At 37.9% G+C, this 16,900-nt stretch overlaps 2 protein-coding genes across 3 annotated transcripts in view; one reads left to right on the top strand and one right to left on the bottom strand.

The window, feature by feature from the left end:
- Positions 1–16,900, bottom strand: part of rb1.S (retinoblastoma 1 S homeolog) — a 97,397-nt gene that overhangs the window by 19,287 nt on the left and 61,210 nt on the right. The window lies entirely within an intron of this gene.
- Positions 12,805–15,818, top strand: lpar6.S (lysophosphatidic acid receptor 6 S homeolog). Its single transcript, XM_018249970.2, has one exon. The coding sequence runs from the start codon at positions 14,039–14,041 to the stop codon at positions 15,074–15,076; it is 1,038 nt and encodes a 345-aa protein (XP_018105459.1). The 5' UTR covers positions 12,805–14,038; the 3' UTR covers positions 15,077–15,818.

Genomic DNA, 16,900 nt, shown 5'->3' with positions numbered 1-16,900 from the left:
TCCTCACCAACCCACTGCTAGAAACTCACTAGACGTGCCAAATAAAGCCGCAAGAAAATTGAGCAATACCGTCTCTTGTGATTCCTTCGATCTGCGCCATGAAACGGGGTAAATCTGTGCACTGCATTGATGCTGTCCTCATTATATGGGCCTCTGTAGACCCCACTAAATAATCCAATTATAAACGATCAGACTAACCTAATTTGGTCATATGTGTGGACAGCAAGGCCGACCTCAACAACTGAGCAGTTCTGGCAGTGTATGTTTAAGAATTTAAGATTTATCATGCTGTGTAAAATATTGGAGGTGTTGCCCACAATTACACGGAGTATGAGAATCAATAGCCTATCTGAAAGCAGTTTCATTGTGAAGTGTTGGCTTTTTCTGAAAGCTCAGAATCAGGCATAATGCAATGATATGGTCTACCACGGATATTTCAACAAATACAATTGTTGGTTCAGGAAAAAAAATGTTCCTGTAAATGATTTACAATGCAGACCGTATACAGTAGTTTTTTTTTTTAAATAATTTTTATTGTTTTCGTACAGTCACATACAAAACAACAATATTGTACTTGAAAATACAGCACAGTATTAAGCATCACACAAAAACAAGGGGGGGGGTACCCGTTATCCTATTACTCTTCCCTAAATCCTTGGTCGGTCTAGTATATATCTAATCCTTTTTGTGTTAACCATGGCTCCCAAATCTTCTTATACTTTGCCATGTTCCGTATATAGTAGTTTAGAAATAAAACACAATAAAAATCACGACAGTATCCCTTTAAGGAACCCCCCATAGTATTACAAAGTTTAATTAGATTATCTAAAATAAATGGTGTGCAGCAAAGAATCCAGCAAATTAATTGTAGGAGTATGCTATAGACCCCCTAATGTAAGTGAGGAGGAAGAGACAAAGCTCCTAATGCAAATAGAAAAGGCTGCTAGTTTAGGTAAAGTAATGATAATGGGGGATTTTAATTACCCAGATATTGACTGGAGCAACGGTACTGCTAGATCAGTTAATGGGAACAAGTTTATAAACTTATTGCACGACAATTTTTTAGCACAGGTTGTTGAGGAGCCTACCAGAAAAAATGCTATTCTTGATTTAGTGATCTCAAATGACCCAGAACTTATAGCAAATGTGCAAGTCATTGAACCCCTGGGTAATAGTGACCATAATGTTATATCTTTTAATGTCTGGTGCAAAAAACAAAAATATACTGGGGCAACAAAAAACATGAATTTTGCCAAAGCTAATTTTAGTGCCTTGAGGGCTGCCCTACAGAGCATTGATTGGGGCATTAGGTTTTCAGCTAAAAACACAGAACAGAAATGGTTGTCCTTTAAAATAATATTAAATCATTACTTTTCTCAATTTATTCCCTTAAGGACTAAACGTAGAAGCTCTAAGAATCATCCAGTGTGGCTTAATACAGAAGTAAAGAATTTAATGGGAAAGAAGAGAAAGGCATTTAAAAACTACAAATCTGTAGGGACAGAAGCTGCATTTAATGAATATAAACACTGTAATAAATGTTGTAAATCAGCAATCCGGAAGGCTAAGAAAAGAAATGAAGAGTTAATTGCGGTGGAGGTGAAAACTAACCCTAAAAAGTTTTTTAAATATATTAATAGTAAAAAGATGCAGGTTGAGAGTGTTGCTCCATTAAATAATGTTACCAGTATGGTTGTAACAGATACAGATAAGGCAAATGTGTTAAATCAGTTCTTTTCTTCAGTGTATACAATAGAGGAGTCTGGGTTCACAGGCTCACTTAATAACTGCACGAATGGTTCAGCTCAATCTAGTCAGTGGCTGACTCAGGATATGATTCAAAAAGCTTTAATACAAATTAATGTAAACAAGGCTCCAGGGCCTGATGGCATACACCCCCGGGTTCTAAGAGAGCTTAGTTCAGTTTTAGACCAGCCCTTATTTCTGATTTTCTCAGATTCACTGTCATCTGGTATGGTGCCTATGGATTGGAGAAAAGCTGATGTTATTCCAATATTTAAAAAGGGATTACGATCTCAGCCTGGCAATTATAGGCCAGTAAGCTTGACATCTGTGGTGGGCAAATTATTTGAAGGCTTGTTAAGGGATCACATTCAAAATTTTGTCCTAATGAATGGCATTATGAGCAACAATCAGCATGGCTTTATGAAGGATAGGTCATGTCAGACGAATTTGATTGCATTTTATGATGAGGTAAGTAAGATTCTGGATAGTGGGGGGGCAGTAGATGTGATCTATTTGGATTTTGCCAAAGCGTTTGATACTGTGCCCCACAAACGACTGCTTTCTAAACTAAGGTCTGTTGGGCTTAATGAAGTCGTTTGCACATGGATAGGAAACTGGCTACAGGATCGGGTACAGAGGGTGGTTGTTAATGGGACATTCTCTACTTGGAGTAAGGTTCTTAGTGGGGTCCCCCAGGGCTCAGTATTGGGTCCACTTTTATTTAACTTGTTCATTAATGACTTAGGGGAGGGTGTTGTAAGTAATGTATCAGTGTTTGCAGATGACACAAAATTATCCAGCCCAATTAATTCCATCCAGGATGTGGCATCCTTGCAACAGGATCTTGGCAAACTGGCAGTCTGGGCAGCTAAGTGGCAAATGAGATTCAATGTTGATAAATGTAAAGTCATGCACCTGGGATGTAAAAATATCCAAGCCACTTATACCCTTAATGGGACTGCACTAGGCAAATCCATTATGGAAAAGGACCTTGGAGTCCTTGTAGATGATAAACTTGGCTGTAGCAAGCAATGCCAGTCAGCAGCATCAAGGGCAAATAAGGTCTTGAGCTGTATTAAAAGGGGCATAGAGTCACGGGAGGAGGGGGTCATTCTTCCACTGTATAGAGCACTTGTAAGGCCCCATCTAGAATATGCCGTACAGTTTTGGTCTCCATCACTCAAACAGGACATTATTGTATTAGAGAGGGTACAGAGAAGGGCAACTAAGCTGGTAAAAGGTATTGAAAATCTTAGCTATGAGGAAAGACTGGCCAAATTGGGGATGTTCACGCTGGAGAAGAGGCGCTTAAGGGGTGATATGATGACTATGTATAAATATATAAGGGGATCATATAACAATCTCTCTAATGCTTTATTTACCAGTAGGTCTTTCCAGCTGACACGAGGTCACCCATTCCGATTAGAAGAAAAGAGGTTCCGCCTAAATATTCGGAAGGGGTTTTTTACAGTGAGAGCTGTGAAGATGTGGAATTCTCTCCCTGAATCAGTTGTACAGGCTGATACATTAGATAGCTTTAAGAAGGGGTTGGATGGCTTTTTAGCAAGTAAGGGAATACAGGGTTATGGGAAATAGCTCATAGTACAAGTTGATCCAGGGACTAGTCCGATTGCCATTTTGGAGTCAGGAAGGAATTTTTCCCCCTCTAAGGCAAATTGGAGAGGCTTCAGATGGGTTTTTTGCCTTCCTCTGGATCAACTGGCAGATAGGTAGTTAATAAACAAAAAAAAAAAAAAAGGTTGAACTCGATGGACATGTGTCTTTTTTCAACCTTACTTACTATGTTACTATGTTACTGAGCACAGGATTTAGAGTACACACATTGCATAGATTTCATATATTTTTTCATATATTAACACATGCAGAGGCACATATCTGCCAGTGGACTCAAGCTGGTGTTCTGGTGCGAACGTCTGTCAGTCACCACTGTGTCAGTGTGGGTTCAATTGTGGACTTGTCATTCTCTAGTATAAAATATGGTGACAGGCAGAGAGGTGTGTTCTGTACGCTGATCCAACCAAAGGAAAAACACTCACTACTGCCTGTACACGTTTTTTTTTGAAGGTATTGTTGAAGTTAATTTATAGTAATCCACACTTAGTTTTGAATCGAAAAACCTATGCAATTAACTACATTTTACCTGAAAAGCCTTTTGGAATTTTTTCAAAGAAAATATTAAGCACGTACAGCCCTATTGATTGATATTTTTTCCTCTAGTATATTCTGGTAAACATGGCAAACATGATGCAATATGAAATATAGGAGCTGGGTTCTCTATACTCAGAATTGCTGTCTCTATTTACAATGACACATGCAGCGTGGAACTGCAAATAACACTAAACACATTTTAGGTATCACAGTGTTAAATTAAAAGTTCATTGGGTTTGCCAGGAAACCAAGACCACTACCTGTACTTTGCAAAGAGACTGTTTCCTTATAAATGAAAAGCGGCTTAATGAGTGGAAACTGCCTTTTACTGGAGGGTGGGGGTTCTCTTTATATAGTGTTGCTGTACAATTCCATGAATGAAAATTTAAAGAGGATTATACTGCTTGTATTTGTAAATTATATATTCTCTGAATTATTGCATTTAGTTGTAGCAATGGTTACAGTTTGCTACATTTAATCAATATTTATGTATAAATATATATTTCTCAGGCATATCTGCGGAATATTAGCAACTATTGTATCAATTTTAACAGCTGCCTTTAAAGGGGTTGTTCACCTTCAAACACTTTTTCAGTTCAGTTGCTTTCAGATTGTTCAATATAAACAAAGACTTTTTCCCAATTACAGTAGAACCCCCATTTTACGTTTTTCAGGGGACCAGAAAAAAAAGTGCAAAATCCAGGAAAATGTATTATGCATGATATATAGGTGGGACAACAAAACAACAATGTAAAATGAGGGAAAACTTAAAATCGGGGGGGATGTAAAATGGGGATTCTACGGTACTTTCTATTTTCTATTTGTGACTGGTTTTCTAATATTGAAGTGTAGTTACCTTCTAAAGCAGCTCTGGGAGGGGTGTCGCAGACTCTTTAGCTGTTCCAAATAGATATATCTAGTTGTTATCTTTGTACCTGCTGAGCAAAATCCTGGAGTTTCATTAGTCAGCTGTTAGAATTGATACAATAGTTGCCAATTTTGCACAGATACTGCTGAAATATGCATCAACTAATTGTATCAAATAAATGTAGCAAAATGTAACAGTTCAGAATCTGCTCCTGGATCACTGAGCGGTCAGACAAACACTAGAGACAAGAAAATTAACTTACATTTCGGGAAAACGGTAAAAACTGGAAAGCAACTAAAAAAAAAGTCTGTTTATGGTGGACAATCTACTGCAACAAAAGGAAGCAACACATTCATCTTCTTTTGTGCAGGTTAAAATGGTCTTCTGTAGAGAACTATAGTCCCTTTAAAACCAACTACACACTGGCCAACATTCAGGATATGCACATGTGGAATTGGCTATGCATGTCAGTGACTTCAGATCAGAAGTGTGGCATCATGTAATTCTCCGATATCCTTATAGGAACAGTTACACCAAAAAATGTAAGTGTTTTAAAGTAATGAAAATATCATGTAGTGTTGCCCTGCACTGGTAAAACTGACCTGTTTTGCTTCAGAAACATGACTATAGTTCATGTAAACAAGCTGCTGTGGAGCAATGGCTGAAATTGAAAAACGGCTATTTTGCACAGGTAAACTAATGGATAACAGATAACACCATTTGCTATCTGCTGTGTAACCTGAGCCTTTTCCCCTTTGAATGGCTGCCCCCATTGCTACACAGCAGCTTATTTATATAAATAATAGTAGTGTTTCTGAAGCAAACATCAGTTTTACCAGTGCAGGACAACACTGCATTATATTTTCATTACTTTAAAACACTTATTTTTTGACGTTACTGTTCCTTTAAGCAGGTATGGGATCTGCTGTTATTCAGAAACCCTTTAAGAAACCACCAAATTACAGAATAAACAACTCCCATAGACTCCATTTTGATCAAACAATTCACATTTTTAAAATGATTTGAGTTTTCTCCGTAATAATACAACAGTAGTTTGTACTTAATCCCAGCTAAATTACAATAAATCCTTATTGAAGGCAAAATAATCCTATTGGGTGTTTTTAAATAATTTTAAAATAATTTTATATTATTTATTAGGGATGCACCGAATCCAGGATTCGGTTCTGGTTTCGGGCTTTTTCAGCAGGATTCAGATTCGACCGAATCCTTCTGCCAGGCCGAACCAACTACTTTACATATGCAAATTAGGGGCTGGGAGGAAAACCACATGCCTTTTGGTTACAAATCAAGGAAGTAAAACATGTTTTCCCCTTCCCACCCCTAATTTGCATATTCAAATAAGGACTCGGAATTCAGCTGAATCTTTGGCGAAGGATTTAGCCAAATTCCTAATAAGTGGATTCGGTGCATCCCTATTATTTACGTTTAAAATGATTTTTTAATAGACTTTAAGGTGTGAAGATCCAAATCATGGAAAGATCCATATCCAGAAAACCCCAGGTCCTGAGCTTTCTGGATAACAGGTCTCATACCTGTACACACTTCAGAACTCTCATCCACGAGCTCCACAGACAGAGCAACATTTTGGCAGAAATTAATTGCATTCTAAACAGAAAATACAAGTGAATTAGTTTGAAGATTTGCAGTTGGTGTTTAGATGTGTAGTAGATGTTACTGGGCCCCACAGCAAATTACTTTTAGGCCCCTAACATAACCAAAGAGGTTGTCCTTTTCTTACCAATATATGTTGAAATTGCTCATTATTTAGGGCCTTGTGGTGCCCCTACACCTTCTGGGGCCCCTGCACCCGCAGGGTCTGCTTTCTAGTTACGCCCCCGAGTAGTAGGATGGCATGGTCCATAAGGAGGAGAAAAAGATTTAAGAGTATAAGTGAGGTGGTTGGGAGGTTAGTGAAGGGGCAGAATAAATAATAAAGCACGACTATTTAAAAAATACTGTACTATAAACTATATTTTAGAATATATATACTTATATTTGTAAGTATATATTACTCAATTAAAATGAGGGCACATAAACCAGAATGTGAGAATCTATACTAGCCAGTAGTAAAAAAAAAAAATTTGTGAAGTTGTATAAACACTTCCCTTGTCCTAGAACTAGTACAGACTAGCAGTTCCTATTAAGAATGCAAGACAATTCAAATCGACATTTGCCTTTTACTAGCCGACTCCTCCTGAATTGTGCCAGAAGAAAAGATGTTCATTCTCCTGCTCGATTACAGATGGAAATCATTTGCACTAAAATGCATTCAACTCTGAGAAAATGTTTGCGTATCCTTTGCCACACAAAGAAAGAGGATAGAAATGTTTGTACAAACACAGGCTTAACATATGCATGGTAAATAAACCAAACATTACTAACCAACCTGCTCCTAACAGGTGGGTATTTCATGAACAAAGACTAAGGAGAAATATATGATAATGATCAAATGGAAATATGATCTCTCTAGAGTGAAAGCCATTAGTACAAGTCATCAACTTGTTTTTTCTACCAAGCTGTAGCTATTGGTATGCAAGGGATCTGCAGTCCAGGTTTATTCTGTAAAATGTCTGCAAAGAAAAAGTATTGCAAAATGTTTAAAGTCTATTTGCAGAATCAATAATTGTATAATATCTTGTTAGTGTGCCAGTTGTACTTCACCGTTATCATAGATAGATAATCATGGATATCCGGGATTAGTCATTAATGGCAGTGGCCAAGGGACTCGCATAAATTCACAATCTGGTTGTAATGCTAAACCACCACATGTTTAAACTGCAACTCTACAGCTCAGTGAAAGTGTTTTAAAGTAATAAAAATATAATAAGTGTTGCCCTGCACTTGTAAAACTGGTGTGTTTGCTTCAGAAACACTACTATTGTTTATATAAATAAACTGCTGTGTAGCAATGGGGCAGTCATTAAAAGGCTCAAGTTACACAGCAGATGGCAGATAAGCTCTGTAGAACATAATGGTGTTATCTGTTATCCACTTTAAACTTTAAACACAGCAGTTTTATCAGTGCAGTGCAACAGTACATTACTTTAAAACACTAATATTTTTGGTGTTACGGTTCCTTTAACAAGGCACCTGTGAGACTATACCACAAACCGCAGGCAGAAAAAGGTATCAAACAGTTCTATGCTAGTGACATACAATAAAGGTGGCCATAGACGCACAGATAATATATGTATTCTTTAGCCAAATAGTACTGCATAACCCTTGCTCAGGCTGGTAGCCAGAATATAAACTGCTCATAGTCTAGGTTGGTCCAATAGGTTAGTCTCCATAGGCTTATTGCAATGTCTTGCATTCAGTCTCAGCAACTTTTCCCAAGAAGTAGCTTTGGCTACGTCACATACAAGGGATTATCCTTGAGCTGAGCTACCATTGTGTTTTAATGCAGCAACTGTTTGCATGTTCCTTAAAGAGCACCTGTTGGTTAAATATATTGTCCCCAAGCAAATGTGCGGGCTAATAGAGCCTGCACTCTGGTTCGGGGTAACTTTTTTTTTTAATTGCCCCAAACATCGATAGGTCACCTGCAATGGGAGGAAGCAGTGTAAACAGCCATGTTGTGGCACACGCATGAAAATAATGAGCAAATACAGCACCTTGCTCAATATGCGCATTTGTGCATGCACTCTGACTGACATGTCCTAGCACAGATGGGGCAATTTAAAAAAAAAAAATCCCCAAAAAACTACTGTTACCCCCAACCGGAGTGCAGGCTCTATTAGCCCAAACCATTGGTTGGGGACAATGTCTATTACCCCGAACCTTTGGTTGGGAATGATATCTATTACCCCGAACCTTTGGTTGGGGATAATGCCCTTTAACCATTCTCTTGGAGAATTGCAAGGGTTTTGCTTAAGTATTTTTTCCTCTGAACAGTGACAGAAAAAAAAAAAAAGTCAGAGGGTTGCCAATCAATATTATCAATATGCAAGATTCCAAGTGGGGTGAGGCCCATTTTCTAGTGAAGCAGAAGCTCAAATCTTGAGAAGTTAACAAGACTTTATTAGGATATACATAAGCCTGTTTTTTGTGCGAGTGGGCACTCATAGTATCCTATCACTTTCTCTGCCAAAGTGAACATAAAACTAACTTAAAATGGTGGAAAAATGTCTCTCTCACATATGACAGTACCTGGTCTGTATCAGGTCCCTTTTTACAGTGTTTACTTACAATGCCCTCTCTAATTTCTATGTTTCCAATTTACATTGTACCAAGTACTTTAACAATATACTAGAATCTAAAAAGATTTTTTTTTTTTTTTACAAAGCATTTCCTCTAAAGAAAAGAATCTGCTCTATGGGCTATGCAAAATATTTATTTCTAGCTACTGAAAGGCTACCTGACACAAAGGAAGAGCTCTCTTTCATACAATACATACTCATGCGCATAAAATAATCAACTGGATTACCACTCAAATCACCTGTAAACAAATAATTGTATCTTCTACTCTTATGCATTTTTCTAACATTAACATGTTTTGAAAGCCATTTCCTAGTTTTTGGACCTAGGTGATTGTGTGGTGTATAGGTGCAAATCACCCATGAATTGTAATCCATTTAGTTTTAGAATTTCAATGTTTGCCGACGGTAAAGTTCCAGCTATGAACTGGGCGCTAAACTGGATGTTTGAAACACTGGTGTAAAGAATACAGTTTCCACTGTTCAATAATGCCATTAACCAATTGTGTGTTAGATTCTACCAATAAAAACATGTAAAAGGAACATATACCATATAAACAAGCCTTTTATATTTGGGTTCTGTATATGTTCATGAAAACAAAAAAGCCAAGTTTTTTTTTTTGCAGCCTTATTTAAAAAGCCAGATGTATTTATTAGCATGTAGCTAAATATAGCAGCACTCAAACATAATACCAACCATGTTCTACAACACAATAAGTGCCACAACCTACGGTTTTGATTAACGCAATTTGTTTTACATATGCAACATAAACAACAGCTATACTGTAATCGTTGGTATAGAAAAATAGCTAAACTTTTTTTTTAATCTAAAATTATTCACAATTAATACAAATTGAAAAATGTTTTTCTGAATCCTATATAAGGATAATCGTTTCCTTAGTTCCTCAATGGGGTTTATAGCCCAAATAACATCTCTCAGTTCTTCAAGTCATTTTATTTTCACCTCTTGCTTAAAACAGCAGATTAGTATGTGTCTAATATGATTCTGCCAAAAACCAAACAAAATACCTGGCTAAAACACTGCAATTGCAGTCTAGATGTAGATTAAAATAAACTCCCAAGAACTGAAAATAGAAATATTTGAGTCAAAGATTTCATACAGTGGGGCAAGACTTCAGTGGGACCAAAATACACCATAGTTATGTGGTTAGTTAAACCTTCCTTACTTAGCATCATGTATGTATGGAAGTTTCTTTTACAAACACCAGCACTTCAAGCAGAATATAATCTACTCTTTCAGAGATTAACTTCACACCTTGTGTAACTCGGGTATATGTTAACCACCGTCAGGCTTAAGCTTTGCAGAAATAAACATTCTGATTCATGGAGTTGATTCATGGAGTTTTTGTATTTTAAGTTCAGTTGAGATCAGTGGCTGCTCAAGTTTTACAATATAGTGGGCCTATTATGGGATATATCAGATGCCTACCAGCTTGGCCTTATTAAAGTGTAAAGTATAAATTGTACAGCCCTCCTATTTCAAGCCAACGCTTGTTGTGTTGATGTAATAGACTATAACTTGTTTTCAGGGGGTAAAATATTGTGAAAATCAGCTCCTTCGCATAGGCTTGGCCAGGGGTCAGCAACCTTTACTATCAGATGAGCCATTCAGCCACTAAAGAAAAATAGTCTGGAGCCGCAAAACATAACACAGCTTATAAACTCTTAAAAGTTTTAACCTTTTCTTAATTTTAATTGTTACAAAAACAGAATACAACAAACAGAAGTGCAGTGTGCATGTGTAGGCCTACTTTGAAATAAATTAAACACTGAATAGCCCTATTAAATGCTAGTGTTCTCATCTGTTTAATGTGACTTCTGTTTCTGAAGCTGCATGCTGATCTTCCCTCTCTTGTCTTGAGTGTGTGACCGCAGTAAGGACCAGGATGAATCATCTTGCTGCTGCTGCTTGGTCTTGCCTTTCACTCCTAGGACGTCTATACAGCCCTCGCTCCTGCTGGGGGCTGAGTGTACGACCGCAGTAAGCTAACGGTTAGCTTACCGCGGTCGCACACTGAAGAAGCCGACAACAAGTGTGAGGGCTGTATAGATGACGTGACAGCTAAAGCCGCAAGACAGAGCCGTGGCAAGCAGGTTGAAGAGCCGCATGAGGCTCCAGAGCCGCGGGTTGCCTACCCCTGGGCTTGGCTAACCAAAAAGGAGCAAATGTCTGGATATTTAATAAAGCTGATCAATTTGATTTCGTATTTGGTCAAACCTGGAGGTCCTACATTGTCCAGTTCAGCTGATGACAAAGAACTGTGCAGTTTACTTCTGCAGGTTCAATAAAATGTCAGTCTAAAATAATACGGAAACATCCCAGCATTTGCCACAAATAAGTTGTTGCCAACTACTCAAGTTACGCTAGTGATGTTTGGGTGCCCATTCTCATAAATGGAGTAACTCAATGTTACTGGGCCCCACAGCAAATTCATTTTAGGACCCCAACATATCCAGAGATTATTGTATTTTACCAATATGCTGAAAAAGCGGCTTATTTGGGCTTCATGGGTCCCCTCTATACCTCGATGGGCAGCCGCAGGGTCTGCTTCCTCTGTAGTTATGCCTCTGATTCTCATGCTGAATATGACAAACAGATTAAACAATTTCCAAACAAATGTAAATATGTGCGATAAGGTGCATATAAGCTCTATATTATATACAGGGATCTTCTTTTTCTATTGTTGAATTTAAAAATCTCTATAATAAAGACAAGGTATGAAATCAGCTTCTATGAAACTTGCACAATACTTCCTCTTTAGCAAAACTAAATATGTATCACTATAGCCTTATTGCTATACTTGTGTCAGAGAAAAATAGATTGTAAGCTCCATGCTGTCATAATTATAGCACAATAACGCATAATTATACTGTTACAAAAAATTCAGGGATTCTACAGAACTCCTGCTAGTGAAACAGCAGGAGTTGTGACATTCTTCAGAGCAATGATTCAGGATGTAATTCAGCTGTAATCCTGGGAATTCCCTGAAGATCACACAATTATACCCTATAAATTATACTATTAGTAATCAGATTTTTCCACTAAACATACTACAGCTACAAGGCCAAGGGCACAGACTGAAGGGCTCAGTTGCAACAGCCTGTGTATTTTTGAAAGCTGAGAGAAGCAGACATTCTCCGTGCCCCTGCTCCACTGATTTGAATCCGAAATGCTCAGCCTTTTTTCCCCAGTTGCTGGTTGTCACGATATCTTCCTAAAACGTATATCAACTATTTTGCATTGGACACAGTTTTTTTTGTTAAGATCTCTCTTTTTCATCTCCCTAAAACACAATGGTAGTATGTCAATGTTGAATTTACCATAATTTTAATTTCTCACAGTTGTTTTGTGCCAAAACTAATAGTACAGGTATGGGTTAGTTATCCGGAAACCAGTTATCCAGCTCAGAATTACAGAAAGGTCGTCTCCCATAGACCACATTTTATCCAAATAATCTGTAATAAAATGCATTGTACATGACCCAGACTAGGCTATCATTAATCCTTATTGGAAGCATAACCAGCCTATTGGGTTTATTTAACATTTACAAGATTTTCTACAAGACTTAAGTTATGAAGATCCAAATTACAGAGAGATCCATTATTCGGAAAGCCCCAGGTCCCGAGCATGCTGGTTAAACAGGTCCCATACCTGTATTTTTTTTGATACCAAAGTATCAAAAAAAAATTTTTGATACCAAAGTATTTTTTTTTTTTTATATAATTCTTTAGTTTTTTTTTTTTGGGGGGGAAAGGGTACAGAAAATAAAAGGGGGGGGAAGGAAAGGGGAAAAAGAGGGTAGTTGGGCATAATATTCGCATAAATGTACTTATAACATCAAGTATACATACCGTTGGTTACAGATTAGTTCTCTGTATGCAAATATACTATGCAGCCATACCTGCAGTTGCTGTTCATAAATGTTTGCCATAATTTTGTAAATTTCTGAAGTTGTATATTTGAAGTTAGTTTATACTAGTGTGTCTTTGTATACAAATGTCATGGTGTCACACATAGCCACTGTTACATGCTCGATCATTGATACAATTGTATATGGTGTCGACATTGCTTTTCCCAAACAGAAAGAAAAACTACATTTTTGTATATGTTTGAATTAAACAGTAAAAGAATGTTTGAAATAATACAGTTTCACTTGATAAGTCGGTCCTTTTTGCAAATGCAAAACTAACTAAATGCCCTGTGGAACTTAGAGAGTTAACCGTTTTTAACTTTATCTTCTGTTGGTCATTTGGAAACCACCAAGGTGTATTACCAGGAGGCATTATCAGATTGAAGGCACAGCAAGCCAACACACTGGGCTGAGTCTATTCTTTGTTGAAGGACGGCCTCTTCCTGTGTTCAATTACAGTGTGTGTGTGTGAGAAAGCACACAGAGGAACGCACTTCTCCTGGAACCAGAGGAGGCTGCTGCTTCAGAAGGGACAGAGAGAAAGAGAGCACTTCTTGGATTTATATTTGTAACAGGGACACAATTCCCTGACTCACCAACAGAAATCCAGATAAAGCTGTGCTGGCAAGAAGCAAACTCGAGTGTCTGGATTGCCCAGGAGTTATTACAAATACTGCACACCGACTAGGAATGTGAGCTTCATTCTTTCCACACAAGGTGAATAAGGTAACTCCGCTTTGTTGCTTTGCTGGATAAAAGGTGGATATCTTCGAACTGGCAACAACCATGCCTTACAACGGTGGATTTTGAGGAAGCAATAAAAGTGCCGTCTGCATGGGAGCAGATGTTTATTGCTGTACAACTGCACAGTGCTATTAACCTCAGTGGGGAAAAAAAAGACAGAAAGGAATGCCTTGCAAGTGATGTACAAAGCTCTCAGGGAGATCCCTGTTCCACCTCACACCTCTGAACGACAAAGGAGAGTCCTTTACAGTCTGCAGAAAGGCACATGAATTCTACAAATGAACCCTAATTGCGGACTCAAGCCAAAATACAAACAAGAAAACCCTGTAAAACTTCTGTAAACTTAGAACAGGAACTCTGCTATGATGGTAAGCAACAACAGCACAGATTGCAATGTTGATGACGATTTTAAATACACCCTGTACGGCTGCATGTTTAGCATGGTGTTTGTACTCGGACTGATAGCAAACTGTGTTGCCTTATATATATTTGGCTGTACCCTAAAGGTGCGGAATGAGACAACAACGTACATGATAAATTTGGCAATATCGGACCTTCTGTTCGTATTTACGCTGCCATTCAGGATTTTTTACTTTGTGGCTAGAAACTGGCCTTTTGGAGATATCCTGTGCAAGATATCGGTCACACTGTTTTATACAAATATGTATGGAAGCATCCTGTTTCTGACTTGCATTAGCGTCGATCGGTTTTTGGCCATTGTCTACCCTTTTCAGTCGAAAACTATCAGGACGAAAAAAAATGCAAAAATCGTATGTCTCACAGTATGGGTCACAGTGATCGCAGGGAGTGTACCGGCGAGTTTCTTTCGCTCTACTAATGCAGTGTACAAGAGCAATAACACTGAAACCTGCTTCGAGAACTTCTCCAGTGACACATGGAAAACATACTTATCCAAGATCGTGATCTTCATTGAAATAGTGGGGTTCTTTATACCCCTAATTCTCAACATATTCTGTTCCACAATGGTTTTAAAGACTCTGAAAAGACCGGTCACTTTAAGCAGAAGCAAACTGAACAAAAAAAAGGTGTTGAAGATGATCATTGTCCACCTGATGATCTTTTGTTTTTGCTTCATACCATATAACATAAACCTGGTGCTCTACTCACTCATGAGGACTCAAGCTTTCAGCAACTGCTCAGTAAAGGCAGCAGTAAGGACTATGTACCCCATCACATTATGCATAGCGGTGTCCAACTGTTGCTTTGACCCTATTGTTTATTACTTTACATCAGAAACCATACAGAATTCTATTAAAAAACGAAACAGACCAAGTAGGAAGGAGTCACGTTATTTGGACACTTTTGTTACGGAAAATTTTATCCAGCATAACCTACAGACACTGAAGGCTAAAATATTTCAAAATGAATCTACAATATGATGGGGGTTGCTTCTTATAGCTTGGAATGAAAATGGGTTGCAAATGAATCTCAACATTTAAAATGGGAATGCTGTAATGTTAACACCTACTGATACAAATACTTGTGTTAAAAGAGCATGGGGAAAACTGGAATATTAGTGAGATTTTCTCTAACCTTTTTTTATGCAGAAATAGCAAAATGTAGGCCGGTACTGTTAAAACTTGCACCCCTTGCTGCTCTGTTAATACAACAATTAGTATTAATATTTGATGAAAAAAAAATGTCACCTATTCTTAGGCTGTACCTACGTTTTGCATGAAAAAAACAAGATGATACTCCTCTTTAAGGTCTCATGCAAGATTGATGCGGTGTGTGTGTGTGAGATTTTACAATATCTGGCACACAACGAAACTCCTTTATGATTCCTGCCTTAGATATGTGTTTATTTATGACTGCTGTATGCGTGAGATGTGTGTGTTTATTCTTGGGAGACACACATTACAGGTCTCCAAAGGGTATGAGCTGAAAATATTTTACATTTCCTTCTTATAGAAGGTGCACTTTCCAAAGTATATTACTGGAATTAACATGTTAAATATGCTCTTCACAAACACTGCACATGTTTATCTAACTATTGTGCTCTGTAAGGACACTTTCATCATCATGAATGTAAATGAAAGCAAATGTTTTTATAAAGTTGGCACTTTAAACAGATGCATGGGTCAACTTTTTTCGCCAATTAAACTTGACAATTAATATTGACATTGTGAATGGTTGTGGTTTCTCATTATTCATTAGGTTGACTATTTTGCTTACAGACAGTAATAAGTGAATAGACTGAGCATATAGATAGTTAAGGAAATACTTATACACAAGAAGAATTTTAGTTATTGTTGATTAGGGGCCCTATTTTCCTGCATTAGTGGCTTTATCAGGTGGAATGGAATTAGCCATGGTTACTCTCAGGAAGAATAGCAGTTTAAAAAGACTGAAATAGTGCCCTCTGGTGTTAATCTAATGAATTTATTAATTAACCTTTGAATGCTCCACTATCATATTTTCAATGAGTGTGCTTCTGTTGAACATACCTTTGTATGACTATAAAGATTTTCATTCATCCAGGTGATTTTATATCTAGTATAAGTAATTCTAAAACAAATTGGCTTGCCGAGTAATCATTAAAGACGTTTCACTACTCATCTGAGCAGCTTCTTCTGAAATGATAAAGCTGCTTGGATGAGTAGTGAAACGTCTTCAACGATTACTCCGCAAGTCCAGTTGTTTTAGAATTACTTATGCTAGATATACCTTTGTATGGTTCTTGTTCATTCTTGAGCTAAGCAGGAAAATGGAAGCTTGGTTCTTGAAAGGAAGATAATTAGATTACCAGTCCATCCCCTGTATAATGGACTTTTGCCATCTGTGCACTACTTAATTACCTCGAAAGAACCAAAAATGAAGTAGCTTCAATTTCCCTTTAGTGTAAAGTCACACTTGGAGATTCGGGGAGATTTGGTCGCCTAGCGACTAATCGCCTCTTCTTTGGGGCGACTTATCTTTTCGAACAACTTCCCCAGTCTTCCGCCTGCTATAATGTAAAAACGACTGAGGCATGGCACTCGCTGCGTTTTGTTTTCCGATGTCGCCCAAAGTTTTCTCGTGAGGCAACTTCAAAAAAGAAAGAGTTGCGAGTGCCATCCCGCAGGCGTTTTTTCATTAAAGCAGGCGGAAACAGTTTGGGGAGATTAGTTGCCCCAAAGAAGAGGTGATTAGTACCTGGGCGACAATCTCCAGGTGTGACCTTACCCTTAGGGTCAGGGCCCACAGGCAGATTCAGGGAGATT

Source organism: Xenopus laevis, chromosome 2S (genome assembly GCF_017654675.1).
Source record: "Xenopus laevis strain J_2021 chromosome 2S, Xenopus_laevis_v10.1, whole genome shotgun sequence".
In the NCBI taxonomy this organism is placed as follows: domain Eukaryota; kingdom Metazoa; phylum Chordata; class Amphibia; order Anura; family Pipidae; genus Xenopus; species Xenopus laevis.
The sequence above is the reverse complement of the archived record's forward strand: the minus strand, read 5'-3'. Positions and strand labels throughout refer to the sequence as shown.

Excerpts from the sequence above, each read along its gene's own strand:
- lpar6.S (XM_018249970.2), top strand. The coding sequence starts at position 14,039 with ATGATGGTAAGCAACAACAGCACAGATTGCAATGTTGATGACGATTTT.